Source organism: Hemiscyllium ocellatum, chromosome 12, assembly GCF_020745735.1.
Source record: "Hemiscyllium ocellatum isolate sHemOce1 chromosome 12, sHemOce1.pat.X.cur, whole genome shotgun sequence".
Lineage (NCBI taxonomy): Eukaryota > Metazoa > Chordata > Chondrichthyes > Orectolobiformes > Hemiscylliidae > Hemiscyllium > Hemiscyllium ocellatum.
In genome coordinates, this window is record NC_083412.1 from 69,559,973 (window position 1) to 69,586,474 (window position 26,502).

At 44.8% G+C, this 26,502-nt stretch overlaps 1 protein-coding gene across 7 annotated transcripts in view; it reads right to left on the reverse strand.

The window, feature by feature from the left end:
• Positions 1-26,502, reverse strand: part of LOC132821106 (NXPE family member 3-like) — a 152,018-nt gene that overhangs the window by 16,907 nt on the left and 108,609 nt on the right. For all 7 annotated transcript variants that reach the window (XM_060833650.1, XM_060833645.1, XM_060833648.1 and 4 more), the window contains one exon: positions 12,719-12,792. In XM_060833650.1, coding sequence (XP_060689633.1) covers positions 12,719-12,792 — 74 coding nt within the window. The remainder of the gene's footprint in view (positions 1-12,718; positions 12,793-26,502) is intronic.

Consider the following 26,502-nt stretch of genomic DNA (forward strand, 5'->3'; position numbering starts at 1 on the left):
GTACAGGTGTCATAAGAACATAAGGACATCAGAAATAGGAGTAAGCCAGCTAGCCCATTGACCCTACTCTGCCATTCAACCTGCCGATCAAATCATGATCGATTTTGTTTTCCATGGACTCAGCTCCATTTGCCCATCCACTTACCATAACCCTTAATCCCTTTACTGATCAAAACGGTGGCACAGTGGTTAGCACTGCTGCTTCACAGCACCAGAGAGCCAGGTTCAATTCCTGCCTCAGGCAACTGACTGTGTGGAGTTTGTACATTCTCCTCGTGTCTGCGTGAGTTTGCTCTGGTTTCCTTCCACAGTCCAAAAATGTGCAGGTTAGGTGAATTGGCCATGCTAAATGGTCCGTAGTGTTAGGTGTAGGGGAATGGGTCTGGGTGGGTGTGCTTTGGCGGGTTGGTGTGGACTTGCTGGGCCAAAGGGCCTGTTTCCACATTGTAAGTAATCTAAAACAAAACTCTGTCTTTGCCTTAAAAACAGTCAATGAGGTAGCCTCAACTGGGCATGGAATTCCATGCATTCACAACACTTTAGGTGAAGAAGTTCCACCTCAACTCAGTCCCAAAGCTGCTTCCCCTTATTTTGAAGCTATGCCCCCTAGTTCTTGTTTTGACCACAGTGGAAACAACCTCCCTGCTTCTATCTTATCTATTCTCTTCATAATTTTATGTTTCTTTCAGATGCCCCTCATTCTAAATTCCAATGAGTATAGTCCCAGTCGACTTAATCTCTCCTTATAAGCCAACCCTCTCGGCTCCAGAATCAATCCAATGAACCTCCTGTGTACCCTCTCAAGTGCCAGTGCATCCTTCTCAAGTAAGGAGACCAAATTTATACACAGTACTCCAGGTGTGGTCTCACCAGCACCCTTTACAGCTGCAGCATAACCTACTTATTTTTAAACTCCATCCCTCGAGCAATGAAGGACAATATTCCATTTGCCTCTTTCCTGCTGCACCTGCAAACCTACTTTTCATGATTCATGAACAAGGACACCCAGATCCCTCTGCACAGCAGCCTGCTGCAATTTTTCACCATTTTAATGAGAGTCCAATTTGTTGTTCTTCCAACCAAAATGGATGACCTCACATTTAGCAACATAGTACTTCATTCTGCAGACCCTATCCACTCATTTAACGTGTCTGTATCCCTTTGCATACTTTGTGTCCTCTGTTCACTTTGCTCTACCACTCATCTGAGGTGAACTTTGTCCACTTGGCCCCCGTTCCATATCATCAATGTAAATTGTAAACAACTGTGATTCCAACACTGGTTCCTGAAGCACCCCACTAGCCACTGATTTCCAACCAGAAACCACCCATTTATCACCACTCTTAGCTTTCCGTTAATTAACAAATCCTCTATCCATGCTAATACACACTTGTATTACTCTTGTACACCTACATTAAGCTGAAACAGGTTGATGAGAAAATGTGAGCTATGGAGAAAGAAGAGAGATCAATCAACTACATTTAAAATAATGAATCAAGATAGGAAGCTGGGAGGGCTCTGGGTATTAATTCATAGGTAAAACCAAATCATCCACCACCTCCAAAAAGACCCACCACCAGGGATATATTTCCCTCCCCACCCCTTTCCACCTTCCGCAAAGACCGTTCCCTCCGTGACTACCTGGTCAGGTCCACGCCCCACTACAACCCACCCTCCCATCCTGGCACCTTCCCCTGCCACTGCAGGAACTGCAAAACCTGCGCCCACACCTCCTCCCTCACCTCCATCCAAGGCCCTAAAGGAGCCTTCCACATCCATCAAAGTTTTACCTGCACATCCACTAATATCATTTATTGTATCCATTGCTCCCGATGCGGTCTCCTCTACATTGGGGAGACTGGGCGCCGCCTACCAGAACGCTTTAGGGAGCATCTCTGGGACACCCGCACCAATCAACCACACCGCCCTATGGCCCAACATTTCAATTCCCCCTCCCACTCTGCCAAGGACATGGAGGTCCTGGGCCTCCTTCACCGCCGCTCCCTCACCACCAGAAGCCTGGAGGAAGAACGCCTCATCTTCAGCCTTGGAACACTTCAACCCCAGGGCATCAATGTGGACTTCAACAGTTTCCTCATTTCCCCTTCCCCCACCTCACCCCAGTTCCAAACTTCCAGCTCAGCACTGTCCCCATGACTTGTCCTATCTGCCTATCTTCTTTTCCACCGATCCACTCCACCCCCCTCCCTGACCTATCACCTTCATCCCCTCCCCCACTCACCTATTGTACTCTATGCTACTTTCTCCCCACCCCCACCCTCCTCTAGCTTATCTCTCCATGCTTCAGGCTCTCTGCCTTTATTCCTGATGAATGGCTTTTGCCCGAAGCATCGATTTTACTACTCCTCAGATGCTGCCTGAACTGCTGTGCTCTTCCGGCACCACTAATCCAGTATTAGTCCTGTTTTGACAACTTCTGCTTGGCTATGGGGACTGTTATAGTGTCATAGAGATGTACAACATGAAACAGAACCTTTGGCCAACTCATCCATGCTGATCAGATACCCTGAGTTAATCTATTCCAATTGGGTGGCACAGTGGTTAGCACTGCTGCCTCGCAGTGCCAGAGACCTGGGTTCAATTCCTGCCTCAGGTGACTGTTTATGTGGAGTTTGCACATTCTCCCTGTGTCTGCGTGGGTTTCCTTCGGGTGTTCCGGTTTCCTCCCACAGTCCAAAAATGTGCAGGTTGGGTGAATTGTCCATAGTGTTAGGTAAACATAGGGGAATGGGTCTGGATCGGTTGCGCTTTTGCGGGTCGGTGCAGACTTGTTGGGCCAAAGGGCCTGTTTCCACACTGTAAGTAATCTAATCTAATGTAGTCCATATCCCTCTGAACCATTCCTATTCATGTCCACATCCAGATGCTTTTTAAAGGTTGTAATTGCACCAGCCTCCACCACCTCCTCTGGCAGCTCATGCACCACGTTCTGCATGAAAAACTTGCCCCTTAGCTCCTTTTTAAACCTTTCCCCTCTCACCATAAAACTGGTCCCTCTGATTTTGGACTCCCCTATCCTGGGGAAAAGACTACCCTATCAATGCCCCTCATGATTTTATAAACCTCTGTCAGGTCACCCCTTGGTGTCTGATGCTCTAGGGAAAATAGCCCCAGCCTATTCAGCCTCTCCCTTTGGTTCAAACCATCCAAACCTCATAATATCCTTGTAATTCTTTCTGAACCCTTTTGAAGTTTCACCATATCCGATAACAGGGAGATCAGAATTGAACACAGTATTCCAAAAGTGGCTTAAACAATGTCTTGTACAGCTGTAACATGACCTCCGAACTCCAATACTCAATGCACTGGTCAACAAAGGCAAGCATACCAAATGCCTTCTTCACTAACCTGTCAAATTGTAACTCCACTTACACAAATTCATCAATCTACATGCTAAGGTCTCTGTTTAGCAACAATCACCAGATATTTACCAGGGGCAGATAGGTGGCTCAGTAGTTAGCACTGCCGCCTCACAGCGCCAGGGACCCAAGTTTGATTCCAGCCTTGGGCGACTGTCGTGGAGTTTGCACGTTATCCTAGTGTCGGTGTGGGTTCCCTCTGGGTGCTCTGGTTTCCTCCCACAATCCAAAGATATGCTGGTTAGGTGAACTGGCAATTCTAAATTGCCCATATTGTAAAGGGATGTGTGAATTTGTTGCATTTGTCAGGGGTAAATGTAGGGGAACGGGTCTGGATAGGATAATATTCGGAGAGTTGGTGTGAGCTTGTTGGGCCAAGTGGCTTGCAGGGATTCCATTAAATGTATAAGTCCTGCCCTAATTTACTCCAACAAAATGCAGCACCTCAATAAATGTGAGATTAAATTTGATCTGCCACTCCTTAGCCCATTTACCCATCTGATCGAGATCCTGTTGGACTGAGATAACCTTCCTGGCTGTCCACTACACCACCAATTTTGGTGTCACCTTAGAGTCATAGACATGTACAGCATGGAAACAGATCCTTCAGTCCAACCTGTTCATGCCGACCAGATATCCCAACCCAACTTAGTCCCACCTGCCAGCAACTGGCCCATATCCCTCCATATACCCATCCAAATGCCTCTTAAATGTTGCAATTGTCCCAGCCTCCACCACTTCCTCTGGCAGCTAATTCCATACAGGCAGCACGGTGGTTAGCACTGCTGCCTCACAGTGCCAGAGACTCGGGTTCAATTCCCGCTTCAGGTGACTGACTGTGGTGAGTTTGCACATTCTCCTCGTATCTGCGTGGGTTTCCTGCGGGTGATCTGGTTTTCTCTCACAGTCCGAAAATGTGCAGGTTAGGTGAATTGACCATGCTAAATTGCCTGTAGTTTGGGGCAGGGGTAAATCTAGGGGAATGGGTAAGGACGGGTTGCGCTTCGGCGGGTCAGTGTGGACTTGTTGGGCCGAAGGGCCTGTTTCCACACTGTAAGTAATCTAGATTCATATACCCATAACACCCTCTGCATGAAAAGGTTGCCCCTTAGGTCTCTTTTATATCTTTCCCCTCTCACCTTAAACCTATCCCCTCTCGTTCTGGAATCCCTGACTCCAGGGAAAAGACTTTGCCTATTTATCCTGTCATGCCTCTCAATTTTGTAAACCTCTATAAGCTCTGACACTCTAGGGAAATCAGTCCCAGCCTCTCCCAGTTCAAATCTTCTAATCGTGGCAACATCCTTGTAAAGCTTTTCTGAACCCTTTCAAGTTTCACAACATCCTTCCGATAGGAAGGAGACCAGAATTGCATGCTATATTCCAACAGTGGCCTAACCAATGTCCTGTACAGCTGCAGCATGACCTCCCAACTCCTGTACTCAATACTCTGATCAATAAAGGAAAGCATACCAAATGCCTTCTTCACTATCCTATCTGCCTGCAACTCCACTTTCAAGGAGCTATGAACCTGCACTCCAAGGTCTCTTTGTTCAGCAACACTCCCTAGGACCTTACCATTAAGTGTATAAGTCCTGCTAAGATTAGCTTTCCCAAAATGCAGCACCTTGCATTTATCTGAATTAAACTCCATCTGCCACTTCTTAGTCCATTGGCCCATCTGGTCCAGATCCTGTTGGAATCTGAGGTAACCGTCTTCGCTGTCCACTATTCCTCCAATTTTGGTATAATCTGCAAACTTACTAACTGTACCTCTTATGCTCGCATCCAAATCATTTATGTTAATGACAAAAAGTAGAGGACCCAGCACCGATCTTTGTGACACTCCACTGGTCACAGGCATCCAGTCTGAAAAACAACCCTCCACCACCACCTTCTGTCTTCTACCTTTTAGCCAGTTCTGTATCTAAATGGCTAGTTCTCCCTGTATTCCATGAGATATAGCCTTGCTAATCAGTCTCCCATGGGGAACCTTGTCGAACGCCTTACTGAAGTCCATATAGATCACATCTACTGCTCTGCCCTCATCAATTTTCTTTGTTGCTTCTTCAAAAAGATCAATCAAGTTTGTGAGACATGATTTCCCATGCACAAAGCCATGTTGACTATCCCTAATTACTCCTTGCCTTTCCAAATACATATCTATCCTGTCCCTCAGGATTCCCTCCAACAACTTGCCCACCACTGAGGTCAGGCTCACTGGTCTATAGTGCCCTTCTTAAACAGTGGCACCACGTTTGCCAACTTCCAGTCTCCTGGCACCTCATCTGTGACTATCGATGATACAAATATCTCAGCAAGAGGCCCGGCGATCACTTCTCTATCTTCCCACAGAGTTCTTGGGTATCCAACATTTCCTCCTCTACAATCTGGACATTTTGCAAGATGTCACCATCTATTTCCCTACAGTCTATATCTTCCATATCCTTTTCCACAGTAAATGCTGATGCAAAATATTCATTTAGTATCTCCCCCATTTTCTGTGGCTCCACACAAAGACTGCCTTGCTGATCTTTGAGGGGCACTATTCTCTCTCTAGTTACCCTTTTGTCCTTAATATATTTGTAAAAACCCTTTGGATTCTCCTTAATTCTATTTGCCAAAGCTATCGCATGTCCCGTTTTGCCCTCCTGATTTCCCTCTTAAGTATACTCCTACTTTCTTTACGCTCTTCTAAGGATTCACTCGATCTATCCTGTCTACACCTGACATATGCTTCCTTCTTTTTCTTAACCAAACCCTAAATTTCTTTAGTCATCCAGCATTCCCTATACCTACCAGCCTTCCCTTTCATCCTGACAGGAATATACTTTCTCTGGATTCTTGTTGAACCATTTCTGAAGGCTTCCCAGTTTCCAATCATCCATTTACCTGCGAACATCTGCCTCCAATCAGCTTTCGAGAGTTCTTGCCTAATCCTGTCAAAATTGGCCTTTCTTGAATTTAGAACTTCAACTTTTAGATCTGGTCTATCCTTTTCCGTTACTATTTTAAAATGAATAGAATTATGGTCACTGGCCCCAAACTGCTCCCCCACTGACACCTCAGTCACCCACCCTGCCTTATTTCCCAAGAGTAGGTCAAGGTTTGCACCTTCTCTAGTAGGTACATCCACATACTGAATCAAAAAATTGTCTTGTACACACTTAAGAAATTCCTCTCCATCTTAACCTTTAACACTATGGCAGTCCCAGTTGATGTTTGGAAAGTTAAAATCCCCAACCATAACTACCCTATTATTCTTACAGATAACTGAGATCTCCTTACAAGTTAGTTTTTCAATTTCCCTCTTACTATTAAGGGGTTTATAATACAATCCCAATAAGATGATCATCCCTTTCTCATTTCTCAGTTCCACCCAAATAACTTCCCTGGATGTATTTCCCGGAATATCTTCCCTCAGCACAGCTGTAATGCTATCCCTTATCAAAAATGCCATTCCCCCTCCTCTCTTGCCTCTCTTTCTATCCTTCCTGTAGCATTTATATCCTGGAACATTAAGCTGCCAGCCCTGCCCATCCCTGAGCCATGTTTCTGTAATCGCTATGATATCCCAGTCCCATGTTCCTAACCATGCCCTGAGTTCATCTGCCTTCCCTGTTAGGCCCCTTGCATTGAAATAAAGCAGTTTAATTTATTAGTCCTATCTTGTCCCTGCCTGCCATGACTGTTTGACTCACTTCTGTTCTCAGATAGATCTCGTTCCACACTATCTCCCTGGGTCTCACCAACACCACCACCACCCCCCCCCCCCGCCCCGCCGACCTTACTAGTTTAAATCCTCCCAAGCATTTCTAGCAAATTTCCCTGCCATTATATTGGTCTCCTTCCAATTTAAGTGCGATCCATCCTTCTTGTACAGGTCACTTCTACCCCAAAAGAGATTCCAGTGATCCAAAATTGTGAATCCTTCTCCCATACACCAGCTCCTCAGCCATGCATTCATCTGCTCTATCCTTTTATTCCTTCTCTCACTCGCTAACTTACTAACTATACCTCCTATATTTACATCCAAATCATTTATGTAAAATGTCAAAAAGTAGTAGATCCAGTTATCAATCCTTGTGGCACATCATTGATCACAGTCCAAAAGGAAACCCTCCACCATCACCCTCTGTCTCCTAGTCATGATGTTCTGACTTTAAGAAGTTATTTAATCCTGTTTCTTTTTGTGGAGAGGTTGGAAGACAGAGGCACCTAGCAGTTTAGCAGAGCCACTGGAGTAAACAATGTGGGAGGCCTTGGGTTTTTTTCATACAGGCTGAATAGGTGTGGCCAACCCACACAGATCAGGATTTCTGGATTGCTTTGTTTAGGTTTAAGCAGAAGCTATTGGGGTCTCAAAACAGTTGGGAGCTTCAGTGAATATCTCTTGGCTGCTACTCTCGCTGAAGTTTTTCAATGTTTTTTCCTCCTCGATGGGAGAATTGCAAGTGAGAACCTGTGTCATTTTTTTTTGCCATTGGATGTGTTTATGGGGTGTTACTATTCTGGAAAAGTTAATTAGGCTACCTTCATAAAATGTTTTGAGGGGGACCTGGTCTGGTCCATAACACTCCTACCTTTGAACCAATTTTGTATCAAAATGTCTAGCTCTCTCTGTATTCCACATGATTTTACTTTGCTAACCAGATTACCGTGCAGAACCTTGTCAAACACTTAACTGATGGCCAAATAGACAAGGTCCACCACTCTGACTTCATCATTCTTTTTTGTCACTTCTTCAAAAAAAAACAGAATCAAGTTAGTGAGACACAATTTCCCACAGACAAAGCCATATTGACTATCCTAAATCCTTGAGTAAAAAGTGAGGTCTGCAGATGCTGGAGATCAGAGCTGAAAATGTGTTGCTGATTAAAGCACAGCAGGTTAGGCAGCATCCAAAGAACAGGAAATTCGACGTTTCGGGCCAGAGCCCTTCATCAGGAATGAGGAGAGGGTGCCAGGCAGGCTAAGATAAAAGGTAGGGAGGAGGGACTAGGGGGAGGGGGCGATGGAAATGTGATAGGTGGAAGGAGGTCAAGGTGAGGGTGATAGGCCGGAGTGGGGTGGGACGGAGAGGTCAGGAAGAGGATTGCAGGTTAGGAGGGCGGTGCTGAGTTCAAGGGAATCGACTGAGACAAGGTGGGGGGAGGGGAAATGAGGAAACTGGAGAAATCTGAGTTCATCCCTTGTGGTTGGAGGGTTCCCAGGCGGAAGATGAGGCGCTCTTCCTCCAACCATCGTGTTGTTATGTTCTGGCGATGAAGGAGTCCAAGGACCTGCATGTCTTCGGTGGAGTGGGAGGGAGAGTTAAAGTGTTGAGCCACGGGGTGGTTGGGTTGGTTGGTCCGGGCGTGTCCCTCCCCTTCCTAGACCTTTCCATTTCTATCTCGGGTGACCGACTCAACACAGACATCTACTATAAACCGACTGACTCCCACAGCTACCTGGACTACACCTCCTCCCACCCTGCCCCCTGTAAAAACGCCATCCCATATTCCCAATTCCTTCGTCTCCGCCGCATCTGCTCCCAGGAGGACCAGTTCCAATACCGTACAGCCCAGATGGCCTCCTTCTTCAAGGACCGCAGATTCCCCCCAGACGTGATCGACGATGCCCTCCACCGAATCTCCTCCACTTCCCGCTCCTCCGCCCTTGACCCCCGCCCCTCCAACCGCCACCAAGACAGAACCCCACTGGTTCTCACCTACCACCCCACCAACCTCCGTATACAGCGTATCATCCGCAGTCATTTCCGCCAACTCCAAACGGACCCCACCACCAGGGATATATTTCCCTCCCCTCCCCTATCAGCGTTCCGCAAAGACCACTCCCTTCGTGACTCCCTCGTCAGGTCCACACCCCCCACCAACCCAACCTCCACTCCCGGCACCTTCCCCTGCAACCGCAGGAAATGCAAAACTTGCGCCCACACCTCCTCCCTTACTTCTCTCCAAGGCCCCAAGGGATCCTTCCATATCTGCCACAAATTCACCTGCACCTCCACACACATCATCTATTGCATCCGCTGCACCCGATGTGGCCTCCTCTATATTGGGGAGACGGGCCGCCTACTTGCAGAACGCTTCAGGGAACACCTCTGGGACGCCCGGACCAACCAACCCAACCACCCCGTGGCTCAACACTTTAACTCTCCCTCACACTCCACCGAAGACATGCAGGTCCTTGGACTCCTCCATCGCCAGAACATAACAACACGATGGTTGGAGGAAGAGCGCCTCATCTTCTGCCTGGGAACCCTCCAACCACAAGGGATGAACTCAGATTTCTCCAGTTTCCTCATTTCCCCTCCCCCCACCTTGTCTCAGTCGATTCCCTTGAACTCAGCACCGCCCTCCTAACCTGCAATCCTCTTCCTGACCTCTCCGCCCCACCCCACTCCGGCCTATCACCCTCACCTTGACCTCCTTCCACCTATCACATCTCCATCGCCCCTCCCCCTAGTCCCTCCTCCCTACCTTTTATCTTAGCCTGCCTGGCACCCTCTCCTCATTCCTGATGAAGAGCTCTGGCCCAAAACGTCGAATTTCCTGTTCCTTGGCTGCTGCCTAACCTGCTGTGCTTTAACCAGCAACACATTTTCAGCTATCCTAAATCCTTGCCTTTCCAAATACATGTAAATCCTGCTGGTCAGAATCCCCTCCAACAACCTACCTACCACTGGCATCAGGCTCACCAGCCTACAGTTCTAGTTTTTCTTTACCACCTTTCTCAAATAATGGCACCACATTAGCCAAACTCCAGTCCTCTGGCACCTTACCTGTGGCTATTGATGATACAAATATCTCAGCAAGGTGCCCAGCAATCATTTCCCCATTTCCCATAAAGTTCTGGGGTACACCTGATCATGTGCCAGGGATTAATCCACCTCTATGCATTTTAAAATGTCCAGTAACTCCTCCTCTGTAACAAAAACCCTTTACAAACTTTCACTATTTAGTTCCCCAAGTTCTCCAGCTTCCATATCCTTCACCACGGTAAACACTGATACAAATTAGTTGTTTAGTATTTCATTCATCTCTTGCAGTTCCAAACATAGATAGCTTTGCTGATCTTTAAGGAGCCCTATCCTCTGCCTAGTTACTCTTCCAGCCTTAAGTATTTGTCAAATTTCTTCTCCTTCACCTTACTTGTCAAAGCTATCTCATGTCCCTTTTTTGCCCTCCTGATTTCCCGAGAGTATACTCCTACTGCCTGATACTGTTCTCAAGATAAACAAACAATGTCTGACTGTACATGAACAGTGAAAAACATTTCATAGAACCATGCAAAATGAGAAACCATTAAAAACCATGGTAGGAATCCCCCCTCCTGACTGAGATTGCCCGAACTTTCAGACATGTCCTCCTGCTTGCTGCAGATGCAGTGTGTTTGGCACGATCACTGCTGCCATGTGGTGTCGGTGGTAGAAAGACATGGCACTAATATACAACAAGATGCACATGCCCCTGAGTGAGGACTGTTACACAGTATGATCAACCAGCCTGATGATGTATCTGCACCAATTGCCACTACAAGGCATTGGCAGAGCAAGGTAAAGCATGCATGCTGTGGGCATGCTGATAGGCAGGTGAATGCATGCTGATAGAGTAAGAGAGCAGCCGTGATGGGCAGCCTGATCCATGTTGTGGACTGGGTGCCTCTCCCTGACCAATATCTGGGTGCAGCTGTATATTCTTAGTTGCTTGTGTACCCACCTAGACAGGTTGCTAGTGCATCAATAAGTGCACCCACCAACCCTACCGCCCTGTGGCTGAACATTTCAAATCTCCACCCCCCCCCCCCCCCCACTCAGTCAAGGACATGCAGGTCCTGGGCCTCCTCCACCACAAAACCGTTACCAACCTACGTCTGGAGGAAGAACACCTCATATTCCGCCTTGGGACACTGCAACCACACGGGATAAAAGTGGATTTCAACAGCTTCCTCATTTCCCCTCCCCCCACATTATCCCAGTCTCAAGCCTCCAACTCAACACTGTGCTTTTCCAGCAGAACACTCTCGAATCTGCTCTCCAGTATCTGCAGTCCTCAATTTCGCCTGCATCAATAAGACACCAGGATGGTGGTGATGGCTCCCTGAATGTCAGGTACCAATGTCCATGGAAGGGTACGTGTGGCTGATGCACGTAAACCATGCCCTGCTCTGCAGTTTGACCATGCACAAGATTCCTCCTGTTCAGAGGAGGCAGTGAGCTGAACGCAGAAGGAACTCACTGTGGTTTCCATGTTGGGTTTCCCAACAGCTAGTTTGTTGAGCACACTTGGTCAGATCACAACTAGAATATTAATAAAGAATATTGGGCTGTCAACAATGATATTAACAGATGTTAATTACCATCAATTTATTCAGATTTGAAGACAGGAATCTGTACCCTAAACACCAGGTTGTATGGGGCAGTACTCTCTGTGCAGCTTGCCACTACTTCATAAGTGATGAGAGTAAAACTTAGAGTCATAGAGATGTACAGCATGGAAACAGACCCTTCGGTCCAACCCATCCATGCCAACCAGATATTCCAACCCAATCTAGTCCCACCTGCCAGCACCCAGCCCATATCCCTCCAAACCCTTCCTATTCATATACCCATCCAAATGCCTCTTAAATGTTGCAATTGTACCAGCCTCCACGACTTCCTCTGGCAACTCATTCCATACACGTACCACCCTCCGTGTGAAAACATTGCCCCTTAGGTCTCTTTTATATCATTCTTCTCTCACTCTAAACCTATGCCATCTAGTTCTGGACTCCCCCACCCCAGGGAAAAGACTTTGCCTATTTACCCTATCTATGCCGCTCAAAATTTTGTAAACCTCTATAAGATCACCCCTCAGCTTCCGACGCTCCAGGAAAAATAGCCCCAGCCTGTTCAGCTTCTCCCTATAGCTCAAATCCTCCAACCCTGGCAACATTCTTGTAAATCTGGCACCAATCTTTCTTTTAATGTTAGTCTATGATGCTTACTATTATTAAGTGGTGAAGGGTAACCATAATAAGTTTTTTTGCAAAAAGGCCAAATTTGAGAAACAAGACGTGGTGAAAACTGATGATAACAGGTCATATTAGCTTCAGGTTAACTACAGCTAACTGGTGAATTCTATTGTAAAATGTAAGAGACATTGTTATTTGTGGAAGGATACAGCTGTGTTTATGCGACATAATTGTAGATTGTTGAGCTAGTGATTTGCAATTGGCTTGCTGCTCCCCGAGACAATCATTTCTATATCAATGGGAGGAGCTATCTATGACAATTCAAACTTCCTCTGATATACCAAATTTACAATTCCACATTTATAAATGTATAATTAACTTACCTGGTTGAGGTGAAGGCTCTACCATTATGTATCCTGTGCCACTGGGTAATATGGGCTGCTTGAGGTTGATACGACTGTAGATATAAATATATTAATGTAACATGTGAATGTAGACAGGAGACAATCTAAGAATATGTTTTGTTCTGTTATTTCTCAAACTAATAGTAACAGTTTGAATTTTACAGTTACCACTGAACCACTAAATTCTATAAATGAGTTGCCAGCCTCTTGTCCCTAACCAACATTCCCAGTGTAAACAGCAGTCATCACCCAGAACCAGCTTCACTGGGTGTGTCATTTCATTCACAAACCTGACACCAACTTCCTGAGCAACTGCTTTTCTCTGAACATCACAGCAAGAGATTCCCAGGAGAGCAGAGGAGATGCTTCAGTGATATTATCGAAGCATGATGTGAAGAGATTCTCAATGAGCCTACCTCACTACCACTCAGAATGGAGAACAGGCTTTCAGGGAAGCAATGAGTGATTGAACAGACTTCGATCAGAGAACGTTGAGGCCAATGTCAAGGCAATGGATGGAATCCATAGCACCCTTTGAGTAACTCAACTATACAACCCTTCAAACACCACAGACCATAGGGTTTGTAAATCATGCATCAGCCTTGTCGGCCATCTGAGATTGTAATGAAGATTTACCCAAGAGAGGCTGTGAGATAACTTCAAACTCAGTTTCTGATGTCACCTCTCTAGTAAGATACCCAGGTAGATGGGAAAGAATTCAAGAGTTTCTGGTCTGACAGCTGAAGACACAGGCACAAGGCACTTTAGGGAGATGTAAAAGACCAGATATGGAAAAAGTGTGCTTTTGGAGGATAACAGGACTGGAGGAAGTTACAGAGGAGGGACAGGGAAGGATTTGTATAGAAGGATGTCAGCATGAAAATTGTGACAATTCTGGACGGGATCTTTTATATTCGTTCCTGACCTTTGGATACTGCTAAATAGGACAGCAATTACTTCCCTTTCCTACTTGCCCTCAAGAGGGTGCTAGTGAGCTGCCTGCTTGCACTGCACAGGTCCATTTGGTGAAGGGACACACATGATGCTATTATGAAGAGAGTTTCAGATATTGACCCAGTGACAAGAAGTGAACAACATTTTAGTTCCAAGTCATGATTGTACATGTGGAAGTTGGGGAGGAATGTGCAACTAATGGTTTTACCATGTGTTTGCTCTCTTTTTTTCTACCACAGGATAGAGATTGTGGGTTTGGAAGGGGTGTCAAAAAGTGTTAGTAATTTACTGCAGTGCATCATGGCCAGTGGTGGAGAGAGGGAATGTTGAAGGGGCTGCATAAGGTGGCAAGCAAGCATGGTGCTTTGTGGTCGGTGGAGGTTCGTGAGTGTTTCTGGAGTTAGATGGAGAGTGTGGAGCGTTCATGACTGATGATTCATGCCTTGTTGATGATTAACAGGTTTTGGGGAGTCAGGAAGTGAATTGCTCACTGAAGCATTGGAGGAACAGTATTTATTTGGTTAGTGCAGTACAATTGCTGGTCAATGGTAATGTCCAAAATGTTGAAAGTGAAGAATTCGGCAATATTTGTGCCTTTGAATGTCAAGGGCAGGTAATGTAATTGTCTCTTTATGGAGATGATCATTGCCTGGTACATGATTGTTACGAATGTTACTTGCCACTAACAACCCAAGCTTGTGATATGATTCAGTTTATAGTGAGACCTCAATGTCCATCACCAAAGGTGACTTGGCAGTAGCACTGATGACCTCACTGGTCACATCCTGAAGGACATAACTGCTCGGCTACTTCTGGGCAAATGGTGAAAAATAATAGACATAATGGAAGGACATACTTGACCACATCCACACCAATCTACCTGCTGCTGATGCCCCTGCCCATGTGAGTATTCAGAGGAGAGACCAGGACACAGTCCTTGTGGAGATGAAATCTCATCTTCACATTTAGGATACTCTCCATGGTGTTGTGTGGCACTACCACATGCTAACTGGTAGATATTGATCAGGTCTAGCAACTCAAGATTGGCTATTCACGAGCAGCTGTGAGTGCTAGATAGCAGCAGAATTGGACTCAATCACAATCTGCACCCATATGTCTGTCATATTCCTCCACTCCACCATTACCACCAGGCTGGAGGTTCAATCCTGGGTTCATTGAAGACCAAAAAGTACATGCCAGGAGCAGCAAAAGCATTTTGCAAAATGAGGTGCAATGAAGCAAAAACACAGGAGTACTTGTATGTCAGCCAGCATAAACCGAAAGTGATAGACAAAGATAAGTGCTTCCACAATCAACAGATCTGATCTTAGCTCAGCAATCTGCTGAAAGCCTGTTCTGAATGGTGGTGGACAAATAAACAACTCACTCGATGAGCAAGCTCCAAAATAATCACCATCCTCAACGATGGAGGAATCCAGTCCATCAGTGTAGCAGGTAAGGTTGAAACATTGGCAAAGATCTTAACCCAGAAATGCTGAGTGGATGCACCTTGGCCTCCTCTGGAAGTGCCCAGCATCACAGATACCAGTTTTCAGCAAATTTGATTCACTCCATGTGATATCAAGAACCAGCTGAAGGCACTGGATACTACAAAGATAATGGGACTGGACAATATTTTGGCAATAGTACTGAAGCCTTGTGCTCCAGTGCATGTCACAGCCCTAGTAAAGCTGTTCCAGTGAAGCGACAATGCTGGCATTGAGCTGATAATGTGTAAAATTGTCCAGGTATTTCTGTACATACAAAGCAAGACAAATTGAAGCTGGAAAGTTATTGCTGGATCAATCTGTCCTTGATTATCAATGTGAAGGAAGGTGTTATCAACTGCCCTACCAAACAGCACTTCATCCTAACCTACTGACTGACACTCAAGAGGGAAACATCTCTGCAGGTTGGAGTCATACCAAGGATAAAAGATAATGTTGGAGGTCAATCATCTCAGCTCCAGGACATCTGTTCAGGAGTTTCTCTGGGCAGTTTCCTCGGCACAGCCATCTTCAGCTCTTTCAACAATGTCCTTCCCTCCATCATGAGGTCAAAAGTGGGGATATTCACTGATAATTGCACAATGTTCATTCACAACTCTTCAGATACAGATACTCCATATGCAGTAAGACCTAGATAATACCTAGGCCTGCGCTGACAAATGGCAAGTAGCATTCATACCATACAAGGGCCAGGCAATGATCATGTCCAATAGAGAGTATCTGACTATTTAAAAGGATTGTCATTGCTGAATACTCTAGTGTCAGTATCTTGGAGTTACCATTTACCAGGAACTATACTGACCAGTACTCTGGATCAGGTCAGAAGCTCAGAATCCTGCAGCAAGTAACTTACTTCCTGACTCCCTCAAGCCTGTCCACTATCTGCAAGGCACAAGTCTGGAGTGTGCTGAAAAACCTCTCACTTGTTTGCATGAGTGCAGCTCCAACAACACTCAAGAAGGTTGACACCATCCAAGACAAAGCAACTGGGCAGAAAGGTGGCAAATGGAGTTCAATGTAGGTAAGTGTGAAGTGATTCACTTTGGTAAGAGTAACAAGAAGATGGAGTACTGGGCTAATGGTCAGATACTTGGTAGTGTGGATGAGCAGAGGGATCTTGGTGTCCATGTACACAGATCTCTGAAAGTTGCCACCCAGGTAAATAGTGCTGTGAAGAAGGCATATGGTGTACTGGCTTTTATTGGTAGAGGAATTGAGTTCCGGAATCCTGAGTCATGCTGCAGTTGTATAAGACTCTGGTGTGGTTGCCATACTATAGGAAGGATGTGGAGGCACTGGAACGGGTGCAGAGGAGGTTTACCAGGATGTTGCCTGGTATGGTAGGAAGATCGTATGAGGAAAGGCTGAGGCACTTGGAGTGTTTTCATTGGAGAAAAGAAGGTTTAGGGGTGACTTGATAGAGGTTTACAAGATGATTAGGGGTTTAGATAGGGTTGACAATGAGAACCTTTTACCACGTATGGAGTCAGCTATTACGAGGGGGCATAGCTTTAAATTAAGGGGAGGTAGGTATAGGACAGATGTTAGTGGTAGATTCTTTACTCAGCGAGTCGTGAGTTCATGGAATGCCCTGCCAGTAGCAATGGTGGACTCTCCCTCTGTATGGGCATTTAAATGGGCATTGGATAGGCATATGGAGGATAGTGGGCTAGTGTAGGTTAGGTGGGCTTGGGTCGGTGCAACATCGAGGGCCAAAGAGCCTGTACTGCGTTGTATTTTTCTATGTTCTATGTTCTATAACTGCTTGATTGGTACCACATCCACAAATGTGCATTTCCTCCAGTACCATGTTCAGTTTTTAATTTCTTTTTTTTTGCTTTCTGTAACCTATACTGTTCCTTCAATGTTGCTACCAGCTTCATGATGAAGGATTTAGAATAATATTTTATCACTGCGGTTGATCCCCTGACTGTTGCTAACTGACAAATTTTGCATTTTGTCTCCTCGCTGACTCTCTGTGCTTTCTTAAAGCAGTAATGCTCTGACATTGGTAAATCCCTTTTCTTCAAAATAATGTCTTCTTCGATTCAAAACCAAGCAGCTGTTCACCATGTTGTATTCTGGTTTGGGTTGTTCACTGCTACCAATCCTCCTTTCTCAAAGCTGTGTCTAAGGCCTGTCTATATAGTCCTGGTGGAAGATAGACCACCAATGGATCTTAACAGAAGGGGCGTTTGAATTCCATAACAATATACTTTATTGCATGATAGCAATAGGATAATTTGCATTAAGTTCTTATGGGTAATTACTCAGGATTACGTGGAACTGTTAGGAATCCATTTATTTCTCTTGGGAACTCATGCAGATTTCAGTGGCTTCCATCCAAAGACTGTGTGATGTTATCAGATTGGATGGACTTAATGCAAAATCAACATCGAGAGAAGGTGGTGGTGGAGAGTTCATTTTTTGAACCTGAGGTCTGTGACCAATGGTGTTCCACGGGGATCAGGACTGGGTCCACTTTTGCTTGCCGTTTATATCAATGATTTGGAAGACAATCTAGAAGACATGGTTAGTATGTTTGAGAATGACGCCAAAATTGGTGGTATTGTCGAGAGAGAAGAGGATTTTCTAAGACTACAAAGAGATCTTGATCTATAGAGGCAATGGGCTTAGGAGCGACAGATGGAGTTTAATTTGAATTAATGCAAGGTATTGCATTTTGTTGAACAAGGGCAGGACTTATACAATTAACGGTTGGGCCCTGGGTAGCGCTGTAGAACAGAGACCTAACGAGTTCAGATATGTAATTCTTGAAGTTTTCATAACAGGTGGTAAAGTAAGCATTTAGCCTTCAATGCTCAGAGCTTTGAGCATAGGAGTTGGAACATCATGTTGAGGTTGTACAGTACATTGGTAAGGCCTCTTTTGGAGTACTGTGTGCAGTTCTGGTCATCCTGTAATAAAAAGGCAAGTGTGAAATTGAAGGTGGTTCAGAAAAGATTTATCAGGATGTTGCTAGGAATGGAAGGTTTTGAGTTATTAAGATCGGCTTCATATTCTGTGACTTTTTCATTGGAGTGTAGGAGGTTGAGAGGTGACCTTATGGAGGTTTATATAATCATGAGGAGCATAGACCAAGTAAATCGCAAGGGTCTTTTCCCTAGAGTGGGGGATTTCAAGAACAAGGGCATATTCTGAAGGTGAGAGGAGAAAGACTTAAAAAGATACAAGAGGCAACATTTTTATAAAGAGGTGGTTTGTGTGTTGAATGGTTTCCCGGAAGAAGTGTTGGATACAGCTACAGTTACAACATTTAAAAGCCATTTGGCTAAGTACATGAACTGGAAATGTTTGGAGGGATATGGGCCAAATATAGGCAAATGGGACTGGTTTGGTTTAGCAATGTGGTCAGTGTGGACGAGTTGGACTGAAGGGTACTGTTTCTATGCTGTATGACTCTACCACTCTACTATCTCCTGCAGAAGCATTACCTTGTAAAACATAGATCTCTGTTATTTACTTGAGAATGAGGATTTTTTTTCTGTCTCCAGGTTTTCTTTTGAAAGAAGTCATCATTCATTAACATAGCTGGTGGATTTCTTCAGCTAATCATTCATTGCGTTCTTAGCATTCTGAATATTTCTGCATTTCAGACACATTTTCCTCAAGCAATATATCCCTCTGTTGTGTCATGTGGCTGGGATCATTAATAGTCTGAGTGGGCTTATTTATACATCAATCGGATTCTCATTTTCAGCCTGCAAGTTTTGGTGGTGATGTTACTGCTTTCACTGCTACCAGCTGATCTTTTAGTTCAGTAGTTTCACTGAGGTAGGGATTATGTGCCAATTCTTTTGAGATGTGTTCCAGTTCGTTCTGATGCTCAACTTTAAGCTTTGACATTGTGTTCTGCATCTCCAGAATCTCATTATCTTAATCCTGTAGATGTAGATATTGGCTGAAAAAATATCCTTTAGTGTTTCCAGAATGCGCTGATGAGTTTCCCTTGCAATCTCCATCAGCTTTCATGCAGACTATTTCTCCATGTTGGACATTGACATAAATCAATCTGTCTCTATTTCTCTGGATGGCTTTTAATCGGCTCTTTGCAGTTGTTGTACTAACAGTTCATGGGCCATTTCTGATAATTGAAGTTCTAAATATGTCAGACTCAAGCTGATTTTTCCCGGAAATGATCATAAGGAGGTATTGCTTACAACTGTATTCTGGAAATATGGCATCGTCCACATTGCCTGAAGCCTCAGTGGTCATGAATGTGTGTGGAAGCTAACTGCCTCTTCCCTGGATCATTAAAGATGTCTTCATAACTTCAGAAACATGGAGGTTAGAGATTCTGTGATCACAGTACTGGCTGTCGAAATTTTTGAAGCTTGACTTGCTTTTTATTAAAGACGTAAGAAGCAGACACTTTGGGTTTTTTTTTCCCAGTCATGATCTGGCCCTTTGTCCCAGAAAGAATTTGTTCTTCTAACTGTAGCTGCAGTTACTGTTGCTGCATCTCCTTGGTCAGTTCTGTGAAATACATGGACAACTTCACTTTTTTTTAAGAAGGAACTGTTTCTCCTCAATGGGACACCTGGTTTCTGTTTAGCTATCTAAATCCAAAAGTATCAGAATGCCCAAACATCTCAGACTCTAGTAAATGGATGGGGTAGGTCCTTCTCTGTGACTGAATGTTTTTGTGTCACTACCATCTCTCCTTTTGCATACCAAGCACATTGTTAATTAATGATTGAATTGTTATGGTATAGAAAGAGGCCATTCAACCACGTTCTGTCAGATCTGTGTTGACTCTCGATGCAGCAATCCAGTCAGCTCCATTTCACACTCCATTCCTGTAACTCTGCAAATTTCTTTTAGATTAAATTAGATTCCCTACAGTGTGGAAACAGGCCCTTCAGCCCAACAAGTCCACACCGACCCTCCAAAGAGTAATCCACCCAGACCCATTTCCCTCTAACTAATGCACGTAATACCATGGGCAATTTAGAATTGCCAATTCAACTGACCTGGACATCTTTGGAATGTCAGAGGAAACCAGAGCACCTGGAGGAAACCCACACAGACGCCGGGAGAATGTACAAACTCCACACAGACAGTCGCCCAAGGCTGGAATCGAACTTGGGTCTCTGGCTCTGTGAGGAAGCAGTGCTATGAACTGAGCCATCGTGCCACCTCCAAACTTTCCCTTAACTGCCCATTCAATTTCCTTTTGGCCGGGAAATCATCAATGAAGAAGCCTCAACACCTCATTGAGGTCAAGATTTGCAAGTGGTGATTATATTGTCCTCTCAAGATTATTGTACCTAAAAAGGTAGAGGTTTCACATGCTGTATTAAATAACTTACTTCCCAGCTCCCCATTGACTTTCAGCTATTTACATGGTTTAAGTTAAGAGTTTGTTGAGATATACCCCACTTGCTGGGTTCAGTGTAGCTCCAATAATATGTAAAAAGTTTGGTTTTTTCAGGACAAAATTGCCTGCTTGATTGACACCATAGAGCTGTAGAAGAATTAAAGCAAAGAGAGAGAGAACACACAGACTATTGTATCTGTGTCACTCAAAAACCACACCCATTCTAATCCCATTTCCAACACCTGGTCGTTACAGCTCTTCAGGTGCAGATTCAATGAGTTGGGGGTTTCTCCCTCTTCCATCAAACTGGGTTGTGATTTCAGACACATGCAATCCTCTGGGCGAGAAAAGTTATTTACTCATGTCCCTTCATTATAATGTTCAACTCAGTTAAGGCACCCTTTAACATCGGGTAAAAAAATGAGGTCTGCAGATGCTGGAGATCACAGTTGAAAATGTGTTGCTGGTTAAAGCACAGCAGGTCAGGCAGCATTCCTTGAATGCTGCCTGACCTGCTGTGCTTTAACCAGCAACACATTTTCACCCTTTAATATCCTCTGTTGAGGAAAACACTCCTAGACTATCCAATCTTCATGGTGATAATTTTGTAACCCAGGCAGCATTCTTGTAAATTTCCTCTGTCCCATTTCCAGGTCAAATGTGTCCTTCCCTGTAAGACAGTGAGCAAAGGACTATACAAAATACCATTTGTATTCTATGTTTAATACAAAAAAAGTAAATAAGTAAATAATAAATTAAATAAGCCCACCACCTTAACTTGCAGAATCTCTACCAGTGCACAGTTCCTATGGCGAGTACCATTAGCAATGCAACAACTTCCCAAGACTTCAGTGAGAGTACCTTTCATAACTGTGAACTTTAACATCTAGAGCAGTCAGAATTCTCCCCAGGTTCCAAAGCATCCTGACTTGGAAATATATCACTGTTTCCTTCATTGCCACTACCACTGGTTCAAAAACCTGGAACTTCTTTCCCTAACAAAATTGGCCTGGATATTTTAGTGGCTAAATAGTTCTTTCACCAGCATAGATGGAGTTACCATTGCAGACTCTGCACAGGAACTCCCTGGGAAATTCCCCTGGTTATTCCTTTGAGTATCCATTTAATTTGGAGAATTGGGAAGGTTCAGAACAATTATGCAAATAGGTACCAGACAATTAAAAACAATCTAACTCCTCGGTAATTATTTTATCTCACACACTTCCAATTATATCATCCCTGTCTCTAACACTCCTCTGACCCTACATCCACATTCCTCTGCCCTGGCACCATACAATCCCCCAACTCTTAGCTCTCCATCTGGGAGATGGAGACATCCACCTCCCCCCTCACCTCCATCCAAGGCCCCAAAGGAGCCTTCCACATCCATCAAAGTTTCACCTGCACATCCACCAATGTCATTTATTGTATCCATTGCTCCCAATGCAGTCTCCTTCACATTGGGGAGACTGGACAAGTTCTCCCAGAACGCTTTAGGGAACACCCTCACCAATCAAACCTACTGCCCTGTGGCCCAATATTTCAACTCCCCATCCCACTCAGCCGAGGACATGCAGGTTCTGGGCCTCCTCCACTGCCACTCCCTCACCACCCGACGCCTGAAGGAGGAACGTCTCATCTTCCGTCTTGGAACACTTCAACCCCAGGGCATCAATGTGGACTTCATAAGTTTCCTCATTTCCTTCCCCCCCACCCTTACCCCAGTTCTGACCTGCCAGCTCAGCATCCTCCACATGACCTGTCCTACCTGCCATTCTTCCTTCCCACCTATCCACTCCACCCTCCTCTCCAACCTATCACCTTTATCCCCACCTCCATCCACCTATTGTACTTTCAGCTACCTTCTCCCAGCCCCAAACCCCCCTCCTATTTATCTCTCCACTCCGGAGGGTCCCTGATGAAAGGCTTTTGCCTGAAACATTGATTTTCTGCTCCTCTGATGCTGCCTGACCTGCTGTGCATTTCCAGCACAACTCTAATCTTGACTCCCCTTGGATTGCAAATACAACCCCACCAGCAGGTCTGACACCCCCTCTCTCTCTTCTAAGTAGACAACATCCCTCTCACCATAGCAACTGAAAACACTCCCCTACCCCAGGTATTGTTGGACCCAACACTCGCCTTACCCCAAACGCCCCCACCCCAGACTGGCATCTCTCTTCATGGGACCTGACACACTCTACCACAATATCCAGTACCTGATATCAAGCTTTGTTTACCCAGTACCTCTCCGTCCACTGAGGACCTGGGAAAACCCTGCAAACACACCCAAGAGCACCCTCCTATGGCTGGAGCCCCCCTATTCTCTGGGACCCATTAACCATTCATACCCCACGCCCACAGGACTGATAACTTATGTCTACCCATCCAAACCTGACATCTGTAAGCCAAACTGCCTTAGAGACAGCATGTCTTACCTGACACCCACCTACCTTCTAACCTGGCATCCTATCCATCTGGCGTCCTACTTGCCCGTCACCTGACACCCTGTTCTCCTTGCATCTGGCCCTCACACATACCTTACATAGTTACAAGAGCTGACAATGAGGCTGTCTGTGATACTGGAAGTTTAAAATGACAGAAAATGGCAACTAAATGCAGTGAGAAAGGGGACAGGGTTTTGGGGTCCTTCCCCTGATTATCCTGCATTATGAGGGACCTGAAAGATTTTCCACTTTCTGAAAGAACCCTGATCAAGACATCCTGTCAGAAATGCAAAGCTTTTCCTTCATGCAAAAGAACATGAGGAGTTGAGTGGCAAACTGGGTGCGATTGCCATTCCTCAGAAAATCAGATCACTGCGTTGTAGCAACACCATATCAACAGCACAGGTTCAAAAGGATTACCACAAACCCTCACAATAGTATACAGTGATGATGTAGGGGTGAACTGTACACACTCATAACAAAATGGCACAAGTCAGCTCACCCAAAATGGCTGACAAACAGAAAGAGTTGGCCTGCCTTAGAATTAAAACACAAGATGGCTGACAGGAGATAAGTACAACTAATTGTCTTTTCCAGCTTTTAATTAAAGAAATGACAACATCTCTGAACAAAGTTACACCAAGGCCAGTAGTACCCCATTCAAGAAGGTACTGATAAGGTCTTACCTCTAAAATAGACAAGCAACTAATCGTAGCTCTCATTCGTAAAAGTAATTGCCCCACTGAATGAATGGACACCAAGCACAAGATAAGCGCAGTCACATCCTGATGTCATTACTGGAACAACAGTTTAGTTAGTTTGTATTTGTATCTTTGAAATGAATAACTCTTCAATAGGCTGTAGTTAGAAATTCCCTAGGGAATCATAAGGATAGTTTTTAGCATAAACACATAAAACTAACGTTTAATAAAAGCACTAGAGAAAAAGCATTTAGGCCGAGATGTGGAAGTTAATTAGGTTCAGGAAATACCATCATGTGTCCTGAACAAAATAGATTGCTGACAGCCTATTAATCACAAAGTACTAAGAGTAAGAAAGGCTGTGCTTAACCTTACTCTTTATAACTAACTTCCGAACAAAAATCAATATTATAAACTTTCGAGCAACTAGATGAAACTAACTGTCTTTTGTATGTTTGCACACAATAGAGTCACAGAGTCCAAGAGATATACAGCACGGAAACAGACCCTTCGGTCCAACCCATCCATGCTGACCAGATAGCCCAACCCAATCTAATCCCACCTGCCAGCACCCAGCCCATATCCCTTCATAACCTTCCTATTCATAACTGAAAATGTGTTGCTGGAAAAGGGCAGCAGGTCAGGCAGCATCCAAGGAGCAGGAGAATTCACGTTTCGGGCATGAGCCCTTCTTCAGGAATCCTGAAGAAGGGCTCATGCCTGAAACGTCGATTCTCCTGCTCCTTGGATCCTGCCTGACCTGCTGCGCTTTTCCAGAAACACACTTTCAGCTCTGATTTCCAGCATCTGCAGTCCTCACTTTCTCCCCTTCCTATTCATATATCATCCAAATGCCTTTCAAGTGTTGCAATTGTATCAGCCTCTACTCCTTCCTCTGGCAGCTCATTCCATATACATACCACCCTCTGTGTGAAAACGTTGCCCCTTAGGTCTCTTTTATAGCTTTCCCCTCTCACCATAAACCTATGTTCTCTAGTTCTGGACTCCCCCACCACAGGGAAAAGACTTTGTTTATTTTCCCTATCCACGCCCCTCATGATTTTGTAAACCTCTATAAGGTCACCCTTCAGCCTCAGACACTCCATGGAAAACAGCCCCAGCCTGCTCAGCCTCTCCCTATAGCTCAAATCCTCCAACCCTGACAACATCCTTGTAAATCTTTTCTGAACCCTTTCAAGTTTCACAACATCTTTCCAATAGAAAGGAGAACAGAATTGCACACAATATTCCAACAGTGGTCTAGCCAAAGTCCTGTACAGTCGCAACATGACTTCCCAACTCCTGTACTCAATACTCTGACCAATAAAGGAAAACATACCAAACGCCTTCTTCACTAACCTATCTACCTACGATTCCACTTTCAAGGGGCTATAAACCTGCACTCCAAGGTCTCTTTGTTCAGCAACACTCCCTAGAAACTTACCATTAAGTGTATAAGTCCTGCTAAGATTTGCTTTCCCAAAATGCAGCACCTCACATTTATCTGAATTAAACTCCATCTGCCACTTCTCAGTCCATTGGCCCATTTGATCAAGATCCTGTTGTAATCTTCGCTGTCGACTCCACCTCCAATTTTGGTGTCATCTGTAAACTTACTTACTATGCCTCTTATGCTCACATCCAAATCATTTATATAAACAATGAAAAGTAGTGGACACAGCACTGAACCTTGTGGTACTCCACTGGTCGCAGGCCTCCAGTCTGAGAAACAACCCTCTATCATCACCCTCTGTCTTCTACCTTTGAGTCTGTTCTGTGTCCAAATGGCTACTTCTCCTTGTATTCCGTGAGATCTAGCCTTGCTAACCAGTCTCCCCTAGGGAACCTTTCGAACGCCTTGCCGAAGTCCATGTACATCACATCTACCACTCTGCCCTCAACAATCCTCTTTGTTACTTCTTCAAAAAACTCACTCAAGTTTGTGAGACATGATTTCCCATGCACAAAGCAATGTTGACTATCCCTAATCAGTCCTTGCCTTTCCAAATACATGTGCATCCTGTCCCTCAGGATTCCCTCCAACAACTTGCCCACCACCGACTCACTGGTCTATAATTCCCTGGCTTGTCCTTACCACCCTTCTTAAACAGTGGCAGTATGTTAGCTAACCTCCAGTCTTCCGGCACCTCACCTGTGACTATTGATGACACAAATATCTCAGCAAGCGGCCCAGCAATCACTTCCCTAGCTTCCCACAGATAATTAGGACAGTGGAAAACATAAGAGGAATAACTGAATTTGATGAAGGCAGCACAAGAGATACATAAATAACAGAATTCAAACAATCTCAGACAAAGAGGACTGAAGGAGTGTAGCAATTACTTTGGAATGCAAATGAACATGATGCACAGAAGAATCCCAAGGCCTAGAGATAATAGTGCTTGTTAACACCAGGGGATGATGGGAAGCAGAGGCTGGACATAAAAAAATGCCCATCATTACCAGGTTGTGTGTATGGATTAGGAGAGAATAGCTGTAACCATGTTTTATGTGATCATTCTAATACAGAAATGTATAAAAATACTGCTTTTAACTGTACAAGTTAGTAAATGTCATTGATCTACCTTCTGATCTGAGCTAAAGATTAAGCGAATAACCAAGTTCACTGTTGAGGCTTGATTCAGGAAATATCCTTTGGCCCTCTCCCTGCTTTAGCTGGTTTCTGCATGAGTAAACGTTCACTTGCGTAAGTTCTGCCTGCCTCCTGAGTTTTCATTCCCTATCAGGGGAAAACAATCCTACAATTGGTCAATAAATATTAGCCTTGCCAGCAATACCCAAAACCCATGAG